The 11,988-nt window shown below is 38.1% G+C and overlaps 1 protein-coding gene across 2 annotated transcripts in view; it reads right to left on the bottom strand.

Moving 5' to 3' along the window:
* Positions 1 to 1,056: 1,056 nt before the first annotated feature.
* TIPARP (TCDD inducible poly(ADP-ribose) polymerase) overlaps positions 1,057 to 11,988 on the bottom strand; it is a 33,540-nt gene continuing 22,608 nt past the window's right edge. For both annotated transcript variants that reach the window (XM_003830647.8, XM_055110614.3), the window contains exons 4-6: positions 11,785 to 11,945; positions 4,120 to 4,398; positions 1,057 to 3,142 (exon numbers count right to left, since the gene is read on the bottom strand). In XM_003830647.8, coding sequence (XP_003830695.1) covers positions 2,695 to 3,142; positions 4,120 to 4,398; positions 11,785 to 11,945 — 888 coding nt within the window. In that variant the 3' untranslated portion in view covers positions 1,057 to 2,694. The remainder of the gene's footprint in view (positions 3,143 to 4,119; positions 4,399 to 11,784; positions 11,946 to 11,988) is intronic.

Here is an 11,988-nt window from a genome sequence, read left to right as displayed (position 1 = left end):
TGGAAGTCAGTGGCACAATCTCGGCTCACTGTACCTCCGCATCCTGGGCTTAAGCCTCAGCCTACTGAGTAGCTGGGACCACAGGCACACATAACTGCACCCGGCTAATTTCTCTATTTTTGTAGAGACGGGGTTTCGCCATGCTGCCCAGGCTGGTCTCAAACTCCTGAGCTCAAGCAATCCGCCTGCCTTAGCCTCCGAAAGTGATGGGATTATAGGCATGAACCACCATGCCTGGCCATACAAATCCTTTTTATATTTCCTTCACACCCAGTGAAAGGGACAACCTGCTTATGTTTTTCTCTGCAGCTGTCTGCTGATACAGATTGAGTTTCCCTTATGGGAAACACCTGGGACTAGAAGTGTTTCGGATTTCAGGTTTTTAAGTATTTGTGTATTTCCCAGTTGAACATTCCTAATCTGAAAATCCAGAATCTGGTATGTTCCAATGAGCATTTTCTTTCAGTATCATGTTGATGCTCAAAAAGTTTTGGAGGCCAGGTGCAGTGGCTCACACCTGTAATCCCAGCACTCTGGGAGGCCAAGGTGGGCAGATCACCTGAGGTCAGGAGTTTGAGACCAGCCTGGCCAACACGATGAAACCCTGTCTCTATTAAAAGTAATAATTAAAAAAAAATCAGCTGGGCACAGAGGCGGTCGCCTTAATCCCAGCTACTCAGGAGGCTGAGGCAGGAGAATCGCTTGAACCTGGGAGGTGGAGGTTGCAGTGAGCCAAGATCACACCACTGCACTCCAGCCTGGCGACAAAGCAAGACTCCGCCTCAAAAAAAAAAAAAAAAAAAAAAAAAAACTTTTCCATTTCCTTCAAGTATTACCTGCAAAGTAAAATATTGATTCTTCTCTTGTAAATGATAGCGGGCTGCTAGATAATGTACTTTCTGTAGATTCACACTGCAGAAAAGTTTAAGCAGCAAGTTCTGGTTAGGTCTGTTCATTCAGTCACTCAATCATACATTTAACCAACCAATCAACATTTACAGATCACCAACTATGTATTAATCCAGTGATCTTAAATGGAACCAAAACAACAACAAATTTTAAAGAATTACCATAAGTTTTATTTTTGCTTAGTTTTATTAAAAAAATAAATATGTCATAAAGCTTTCTTTTTCCTTAGGGAGAAAAAAAGGAACAAGTCTCATAAAACCAAATAAGCAATGGTAAGGTGTCTTAACTTGGAAAAGATTAGGAGTCACTGGTTTACAAGTTATAATTGAATGAAAGAACTGTAACAGCCACAGTTGGCCATTTCATGCCAATGGCAGCAAACAACAGGATTAACTAGGGCAAAATAAATAACTGTGTGGAAGCCCTGATAAGTGCTTAATAAACAGACTGATTCACTGAGACATCAGTACAGATACATCTTGCTTAAACAACACAGAAGTTCCTGAAAAGTTTTGTGTAAATGATATAACCACAAACATTACCAGGAGAGCTTGGTAACTGAAAGAATTCCATGGCGAATTCTTTTGTGAACAACTACTTTCACTTTTGTAAATCCAGGTATTTGCTTTTTATAAGGAGTTTACCTAGTTGCTACCTCTCTCAACTGAGGAAACAGCATATTCACCAAACGTTGTGCTCCAGCTGGACCACTGGCACAATTTCCAAGTTTGTGTTTCTATTAAGTAAGTAGTGTAAATAAGGTACAGTCAGCCAGGGAACCCAGCTGTATCTGACAAAGCAGGTGTAGGAGTGGGACTGCCATCTACCAATAATTCCAGCAAATACTTTTGCTAATATACTTTGTGCAAAACACAGTAATAACCTTATCAATTCAGCTATAGATGTACTTCCTTTTTCTAAAACTTTCAGTCACAAGCTAGGTCTGGAACCCGAAAAGGAAGTAATACTTCTAACCCTCAAGACTGCCTTTAACCAAATTAGCTGCCCAACTCCTTCAAATTGGAATGGATGATAATGAAAGAGACTGAGTTTTCCAAAGCTGAAGTTTAACAACACAAAAATCACATTTCATATCACTAATTAGTGAAAAGTTTTGCTGGTGACAAAAATTTTTCAAATGGTTGTTTTTTGTTGTTGTTGTTTTAACTTCCTCTAAATAGAACTCTGAATTCTGGGGCAAACTCTGCAGAAGTTAAAGTCACTGATGTTCTCTGGTTGGCTGATATATTTTAGTACTGCTGATAGAAATAAAAATTTCTTTCTACCCACCAGAATTTCATGAACTTATACTATACCAAAGCAGTGATGCTTTGGACAGGGAATATGCATGGTAGTACTAGTTCCAGTAAGTTTTATCAAACGTAAATAAATAAATAGAATCCTCACATTGCTCACAGCCTCCATTCCATTTGGTCAAACTTCTACCAGGCCTAAGCCACATTTAAATTAGGCTGTTCAGTTTTTTAATTTAATGCTCCTAATAACATTGCTGTCTATATGTACAAGTGTGAATGAAAAGAGTGTGTAATCTGTCTTTTCCACACTGAGTACACTAACAATTAGTAAATAATTAAAGAGTAAGTGGTCATTTTAAAACTTGTATTTTTTTTTTTCAAAAAAGCATTTTCTAGCACTTTAAAAAATGGGTCTGAAAAGTGCCCTATTAATGTCCAATGCTGTTCCCCACCCAGTCCCACCCATTCAAAACCTGCTACAAATGCTGGATTGAGTTCATATCAAATAATTTAGCAGTACCAAGATTTTTCAAATGGAAACAGTGTTACTGACTTCTTCATATTGGATAACAAAATAAGGGTAACTCTGGTCATCATTAAAAATGACAAAAATCTGAGGCTCAAAGAAATTATCCACACAAGAGTCATAAAGGTCACTGGTGACACTGCCAGGATTGACTGGCGGGGGCCTTCTCATGCCATGACTGCCCGTTATGTATCTGCCCGTCAGCACTTTGGCCAGAAACATGAAGTGGACTCCTTTGGAGGACTTCTTAGAAAAGTTATGAGAGTAGCTTGCCTTCTTTGCAAAATAACTGCCTTGTCCAAACATTGTAGCATGCTTTCCACAGACTCGAGGGTCAAAGTTGTGTTTGCAGATTCCATCTACCACATCCTGGGATGTTCCATGAAATAAATGTCTCTCATTTATTATCCTGTCACGGCCAAACATTTTCCTGTTCATATATTCCTTTTTCCTAATGGAAAGAACAGACAGAGAATTCAGAAGGATGAAATACAGGTCAATTTAACAGGCATGATGTAGTCATAAACTTCTCTTTATGGTTTTAATGAGGAGTTATCAAGGGCAAAATGCCATCAAAGATCCTATTAAAAGTTGAAACTTATCTTTCCACTGTAGAAAAGGCCTTTTCCTTCTTTCTCCACCAATCATTCACTTGCTTTCTCTTTCATCTTAAATCTATTAAGAGTTCTCCTACGTTTTCCTTCCTCAGGATGCCCTCCTTGCCTAATTCCTCCAATCTGAGGGTCTCTTAGATTCTGAGATTCCTGAAATCTAAATGTATTCCCTCCATTTGTCCTACATTAGTTTGTTGACTTGAGAGGCACCACAGTAAAGGGATTAAGAGCAAGGCCTCTGGTGCCAGACGGCCTGGGTTCAAATTCCAGCACCATATCATAATAGCCGCATGACCTGCAGCAAAGTAAGCTTTCTGTGACTCAGTTTCTTCTTCTCTGTAGGATATAAATTGTAATAATCCTACTTATGTCTGTTATGAGGATTATATGTCAGTCAATACACAGAAAATATGAACATAAATTCTGTGCAAATGTTTACTATTATGTTCCTCATTTGACACTGGCTACAATAAAGCTCTCTTGATTCTTGAACTTTTTTTTTTTTTTTTGAGACGGAGTCTGGCTCTGTCGCCCAGGCTGGAGTGGCACAATCTCGGCTCACTGCAAGCTCCGCCTCCCAGGTTCACACCATTCTCCTGCCTCAGACTCCCGAGTAGCTGGGACTACAGGTGCCCGCCACCACACCCAGCTAATTTTTTTTATTTTTAGTAGAGACGGGGTTTCACCGTGTTAGCTAGGATGGTCTCGATCTCCTGACCTCGTGATCTGCCCGCCTCGGCCTCCCAAAGTGCTGGGATTACAGGCTTGAGCCACTGCGCCCGGCCGTCTTGAACTTTTCATACATCTGACTCACCTTTTATATTTCTCCCAAAGAAACTGGTTTTGGACTCTCAATATCTGCAAAATTCTGTATTTAAACTCAGGCACAGTCTTATGAAAAAGATTGTAAATGATCCGATAACTTTTATCCTCTGCAGAAACAGGCACTTGGATGAAGTCCTGAGATGGATGCATATAAACCCAAGTTTCAGGGTAAAAGTTTGCTGAAGTGACCCCATCTGGGCAGATAATTTGTGATGATGAAGTTGCTTCAAGAGGTGGAGGAGCTTGTGTGGGAACCCCACCAAGTGTCCTAAAATGGAGAGGAAGAAACATCAATGTAAAACATTAAGAAATAAGTACACCTCACATTATAGTGATCTATATCAGTGTCTACTTAATATTATAATCTGTATAGCTTAAGTGCTTATTTTAAAAGTAAAAAATGCTATCTATTTAATTAAAAAAAAAGTCTTGGAGCAAACATCGCCTGTACATGAATAACCTATTATTAGCCTTCTCTGGGCCTCCTTCCTGTGAAGAAAACTCTGGAATGTACAGCTACAAGGCAAACAAGCAAGAGCCAATTCACAAATACCTTTACTTTTGAATCCTAGACTCCTCTTTATTACCTATAGCTAAAGAAACTTTGTTATATGTTTTCTTCCAAATGTGCTGATACTAAGCAGAAAAGATTTCATTACTAAAGGATGTGTGGGTGGGAGACAAAGTAAGGCGTGCAGCAAGGAGGGAGCTTATAGGGAGAAAAAAAAGCTACTTTAATTTCTGTATAAAAACAAACAAAAATCATGGAGCAGGACCTGAATGCTAATATTTGACATTTGCTTCGTTTTCTAAGATCACATATAGAAACAAAACCACCAATACTATTCAACTTTTATAGCTTTGAGTGTGCTTAAGATGGAGCTAATTACTATAAACTCTAGATACCAGAATGCATATCCGTGAGCCTTTAAATTCATGTCTGTTACTTTGAGCAATGATTTTAGACAAGCAGCAGCTTTGGTAAGTTACTTATTCCTGCCTAGTTAAATGCTTAAATTTAAATCATATTCCTTGGCCATTTCGAAATGGAGAAAAAGAGAAGTGGAAGAGAGCAAGGAAATCCTGACCCTGAGACCTAGTTCAGGGCCAGGTGCTATAACACTCATTGGCACACACTGGTCACAAGGAAGTAATAATGTGTGCCAAAATGTATTAGGAAACTGAAATTTTCATAAGAGCTTTGTGACACAGAGACTACAACTTTGTGTGTCTCATCTCCAAAGAGCATAGCTGACCATCTCTCTCATCATAATCATAACCAATTAATACTATGTGCCAGCCATTTTACATACAATATCACTAATTGTCACAATAACCCTGTAAGATGACTTGGTTATTCCCACTTTTCAAATGAAGAAACTGAGGTTTAGAGAGATTAAATAATTTGCCCGAGTATAGCTAGCAAAGAGCGAAGACAGAATTTGAATCTAGGCCAGGCCCATCTAGATAGTTTCTAATTTCATACTCTTTTCAGTTCCATATGTTTCACAATTTATATATATATTTTTTAAAACAAGGCTAGAAAGTGATCGACAGGATACTAGGATTCCAACCTAGTTTTGCCTGACACCACCATCACCACCACCACCACCACCACCACCACCACCACCACCGCATTATCATCAACACACAGTCTTTTAGGAGATGACTTTCAAGAAGCTAAAACAATGGAAGCATGACTGCCGTCTCTAACCCCCACCTTCTACAAGTGACTGTGCCTTCAATTTAATGTGCCTCAAAGTCCTTTGTGAGACAGAGTCCTGGATGGATGGGTGGATCCAGGGCTTACTGAATCTCCGAGGTGCTTTTAAGTACAGGGGGAGATTTAAAGTGCTGCTGGTTTCTCCAACCTTCACAACAAAAGGCACAACAGTCCTTGTCCTCTGTAGCATTTTCTCAGAGCCCACACAGATTCCTTTGGATCCTCAGTACTGATACATTTTTCTGGTACAATGGTACATTTTTCACTGGTACACTTTCCTGAAGAGAGGTCTGACTGCTTTAATCAGATTCTCAAATATCTATAACTCCTTAAAAAGCCATCACTAATCTGGAGGAATGGTGGGGAAACAAAGAATATAAGCCCCTTATTTTTATTTAATAGCTCCTCCCGCTATCCAGCTTTGCAAAGAAAAGGGTAAGTCCCCAGCCCACCAGGTTTTCTATTATTATCAGGGGTTGAAGTTACCAACACAGGCTTCTGGTTTGAAAGAAAAAGGTAAGATTCTCTGCAAACACTCTCCTCTAGAGGTTTTAGACTGTCAGCCTGTACAGCAAACCTAGCCATGACAACAGAAGAGATTCTGCCCCTTTTCTTTCTGATATCACTACTATGGACCCGTTCCATAAAATGAAAACTTCAAATATAGCTTTTCCTTTTTTGCAGGGGATGGAGGTCCATTATTACTAACATATGCTTGAAGATGAGCCGAGATAAATAAATCCTATCCATTCTAAGATATTAAACTGGACTATGTATATGGTTAACATCCATTCCAACCCATAGATGCTTACTTTTAACAAGCCAACATCCTAACTTGCCTAAAACATAAAAATGCATATACACATCTGTCTGATGGGCTTCAACACTCTAATAGCCATGGGTTAAAAAAATATGTTTCAAGCGCAGTTACAAATGTGCCTTTATTTTCTGAGAATGAGTTTGTATTCACTGCATGGTATTCCAAAGATATACTGCATGTTTCACAGACCGACACCAGCCTTCTCTAGAGAGGGAGTCAAAGGGAATTGAGCTTCTACACAAGGATCTCTGAAGAATGAAATTTCAGAATCCAAACTCACCTTTTATTACTTTCCCTCCTTCCCCTTACCATTTTGAAAGATGTTTACTAAATCAGTTTCAGCGATGAAATACAAATTAATTCATTTTATCCTTTTCAGGGGGGATTAAAGAAACTGTGCCAGGCATTCTCATGACCATGAGGTGACTGCATGGGATAAATGTTCTTTCAGCTGAAAGCACTGAACCACCAAACCCCTAAGCTTTGTTTGCTTATGCAGTCTCAGTTCAAGTATTCTAAGATTATTAAAGAATAAACTCCTGTTTATCAGCCCCATTAAAAAGCAGGAGAAACCTTTTAAAAACAGCTGAATTTGTAGAAAATTCATTAATTAAGTCAACTTCCTACCCCACCCCTTCTACTCTTAGGCATCTGATTCCCTGAGAATTGTGGCCTCTTTAACACCTATTTTTTTTTTATCCTTTGCATTTGATAACACTTAAAAACAAAACATCATGCCTGTAATCCCAGCTACTTGGGAGGCTGAGGCAGGAGGACTGCTTGAGGACAGGAGTTCAAGACCAGCCCCAGCAACATAGTGAGACCTTGTCTCTACACCAAAGAAAAAAAAAGAAAATATTAGCTGGGGATGGCAGCATCCACCTGTAAGTCCCAGCTACTTGGGAGGCTAAAGCAGGAGGATCACTTGAACCCAGGAGTGCGAGGTTACAGTGAGCTATGATGATCATACCACTGCACTCCACCCTGGGCGACAGAGGAAATTGTCTCTAAAAAAGTTTTAAAAAATAAAAAAAATAAAAAATAAAAAAGTTTTAAAAATTTAACAAAACAAAAACCACTTAAAAAAGAAACATTTTCCCTGGCTAAGATCATAGCCTCTGGAATCTACTTCTAAAATATGCTTTTTGGAACCAATTCCCCTCATCTTTCTCCCTACTAGGTCCTTCAGCCCCACACTCTAGGGTAGATAGGATCACTGCATTTACCCATCCCACCCTGGTGGACTGGCTATTTCTCTGCTCTTTTCTCACTGAAGTTTATCTGCCTAATATTTCTTTGATTTGCTGATCTCTTACTTTATACTTGATTATCAGTTTTAGACAGAAAGATTAAAATAGAAAATTTTTAAAAGAAAAAGGAAAATAAAGAGTAACTATTTTTGTTCTCTTGTAAGCCCATATTATCAATATATGACTACCTAGTAGATATTGAGCGTTCTATTCCAGACCACTGCAATAAAGCAAATATCACAATAAAGTGAGTAATACAATTTTTTAGTATCCCAGTGCATATAAAAGTTATGTTTACACTATACCATAGTCTATTCAGTACATAATAGCATTCATTCTTTAAAAAAACAATATTTATACCTTAATTTAAAAATACTTCATTGCTAAAAAACACTAACAATCATCTGAGCCTTTGGTGAGTCATAGTAATTTTACTGGTGGGAGGGTTTTGCCTTGATGATGGCCTGACTGATCAGGGTGGTGATTGCTGAAGGTTGAGGTGGCAGTGGCAATTTATTAAAATAAGACAATGAAATTTGCCACATTAATTGACCCTTCCTTTCATGAAAGATTTCTGTTGCATGCAGTACCATCTGAAAGCATTTTACCCACAGAACTTCTTTCAAAGTTGCAGTCAATCCTCCCAAACCTTGTTGTTGCTTTATCAACTAAGTTGATGTAATATTCCAAACCCTTTATTATTTCAAAAATCTTTACAGCATCTTCACCAGTAGATTCCATCTCAAGAAACCACTTTCTTTACTCATCCAAAAGAAGCAACTCCTCATGCATCCAAGTTTTATCATGAGATAGTAGCAATTCAGTCACATCTTCAGGCTACACTTCTACTTCTACCTCTCTTGCTATTGCCACCACATCTGCAGTGACTTCCTCCACTGAAGTCTTTAACCCTTCAAAATCATCCATGTGGGCTGAAATAAACTTCTTCCAAATTTCTGTTAATGTTGGTATGTTAACCCCCTCCCATGAATCACGATGTTCTTAATGGCATCTAAAATGGTAAATCCTTCCCAAAAGTTTTCCAATTTACTTTGCCCAGATGCATTAAAGGAACCACTATGTATGGCAGCTATAGCCTTACAAAATATACTGTTAAAATAGGAGGTCTTGAAAGTCAGAATGACTACTTGATAAGTGGGCTGCAGAATGGATGTTGTATAGCAGGCATGAAAACACTAATCTGTACATCTCCATTAGAGCTCTTGGGTAACCAGGTGCATTGTCAATGAGCAGTAATAGTTTGAAATAAATCTTTTTTTCTTGAGCAGGTCTCAATAGTGGGCTTAAAATATTCAGTAAACCATGCTATAAACAGATGTGCTGTCATCCACACTTTTTCCATTTATAGAGCACAGGCAGAGTAGATTTAGCACAATTTTCAAGGGCCCTAGGCTTCAACTTAAAAGTCACCAGTTGCATTAGCCCTTGACAAGATAGCCCTGTCCTTGAAAGCCAAGCATCAACTTCTCTCTACCTATGAAGTCCTAGATGGCATCTTCTTCTAATATAAGTTTGTTTTGTCTACACTGAAAATCTCTTGTTTAGTTTAGCCACTGTCATCAATGATCTCAGCTAGACTGCTGGATAACTTGCTACAGCTTCTACATCAACACTCCCTGCTTCACCTTGCACTTCTACATTAGAGAGATGGGCTCTTAAACCTCATGAACCAACCTCTGTTAGGTTTAAACTTTTCTTCTGCAGCTTCCTCACCTCTCTCGGCCTTGAAAGAACTGAAAAAAGTTATGGCCTTGCTCCGGATTAGGCTTTGGCTTAAGGGAATGTCGTAGCTGGTTTGATCTTTTATCCAGATCACTAAAACTTTCTCTATATTAGCAAGAAGCTTGTTTTACTTTCTTATAATTCGTGTGCTTACTAGAGTAGCACTTTTAATTTCCTTCAAGAACTTTTCCTTTGTATTCACAACTTGGCTAATGTTAAGGCACAAGAGGCCTAGCTTTTGGCTTATCTCAGCTTTCCACATGCCTTCCCCACTAAGCTTAATCATTTCTGGCTTTTGACTTAGAGATGTGTAACTCTTCCTTTCACTTGAACACTCTGCCATCTTATGTGGGTGCTGTTCTTGGCACCCCAAAACAAATGTAACATAAAGATCACCGGTCAGATCACCATAACAGATACAATAATAATGAAACACCTGAAATATCCGAAGAATACCCGAAATGTGATTCAGAGACACAAAATGAGCGCATGCTGTTGAAAATACAGCACTAATAGATTTGGCTTGACCTAGTGCTGCCACAGACCTTCAATTTGTAAAAAACACAATTATCTGGGAAGTACAATAAAGCAAAGCACCATAAAACAAGATATTCCTGTATAATGAAGGCATATTTGTGGCATTAATTGTATTGCTGCTTATATTATCTTTATAGTTCATACTTTTACAAAACAAGCCTAAGTTTCAAAAAAAAAAAAAAAGAGGGCATATTCCATAATTACTTATCATGAGATAAAAACAGATGCATTTTCACCATTCACTGAAACTTTCCAACAATGCAGAACTTGCATTCTTACCCTCACACAGAAGTTCTATCTTGCTTGATTGGCTCAGCATGCCAAGCTGCTGGTCTCACTAATGGGTTCTACTATCTCACCAGGAGGACAATATATTCCTAACTACTGGACACTGACACTATCTCCAGCTGTGCTAGTAAAATCACAGAAATGGCATTTTTACTAGTTCTAATTTTTTAAGAAACCCTACAAGGTAAAATTTTTCTAACTGGCACTTAGAAGAAAGAACACACTTAACCCAATCCAATATATATTTCTAAGATTAATCTTACTACAAATTTCTTTTGGATACTGATCATTTCAGGGATTTTTATTTGTATTTTGTTTTTACTGTTCCCCTTCCAAACATGGGATTAGAATCACTAAGATTTTCTCATAACAACTTAGGGAAAACAGTTTGAGCTAAAATAAAAACAGTAGGAATATAAAAATGGTATCTTTTCCTCAAAGATCAGCACAAAAAAACCAACCATTACGCTAGACTTCTAAAGTTCATAAAACCAAGTAAACCTATACCATTTTCAAAATCAGTCTCTAAAAATAGCATATCTGACTGGAGTAGATAATGATTTCCCTAGAGATACTAATTTTCAAAGGTGGCCATGTGAATGGTAATGTGCCCCACCTTTTGGTATCTATAAAGATGTGCCACTGGGTTGTCTGGAGACCAAAGGAAGAAACAACTCTTGGCAAAATGGAAGAAAAGCTCACCTACAATTCAGAAGAGTGAGTTCAGTCCTAACCTTACATTAAGAAACTGTATTCTTAGTAAGTATGACAAGTAATTTTAGTGAGTATCACAAGAAGAGGTGGCTTACCTAGCAAATGAGAATGTAAATTATTTGAAAAGGTGAACTTTCCCCATTCAAATTCCCTCAAGTAAAAGGAAAACAAGAAATCACCTTGTAGGACTCTCCTCACTTGCCCCGGCAGTTTGGCTAAGTTGTCCTGTAACATAGAAGGGTCTCATCTTGAAAGTAGTTTCATGGAAGGAAAAAATCTTCCATGAAGGAGGTAAATGCAAGTTCTGTGACTCATTCCAGACACAATTATATTTAGTTGTGGAAAAATGTTAACTCTAAAAAATCCAATAAGTTACTCATTCTTCTAGTGTAACTGGATTTATTGTAGCTTATTTACACTCAATTTGTTGAGGAATTAAAATCCAAAGACTAATTTGGAATTTCACATTCTAGGGGTACTAACCAAGGTAGACTCTTAATTTATTTTTTATCTCTAGTATTCAGGAATGCATTTACATAAAATGAGAGTAAATATTGCAACTTTATACTTGACACTTACTGTAAATATGGAAGCAGTATAAAACAGGAGCGGAAGAGGGGTCTCCTTTTTATCTCTCTCCTGAAGAATGAATTGTGGAGGATGTAGTGGTTATTCCACATCATAAATCGAACCTCTTTCAGACCCCGAGAGTTGGCTTCTTCAATCAATCGAATGACAGACTATGGAGGAGAAAACAGAACAAAAAAAAAAAAAAAGGAAAGT

The sequence above is a fragment of the Pan paniscus genome, chromosome 2 (assembly GCF_029289425.2).
Source record: "Pan paniscus chromosome 2, NHGRI_mPanPan1-v2.0_pri, whole genome shotgun sequence".
NCBI lineage: Eukaryota > Metazoa > Chordata > Mammalia > Primates > Hominidae > Pan > Pan paniscus.
The sequence above is the reverse complement of the archived record's forward strand: the minus strand, read 5'-3'. Positions and strand labels throughout refer to the sequence as shown.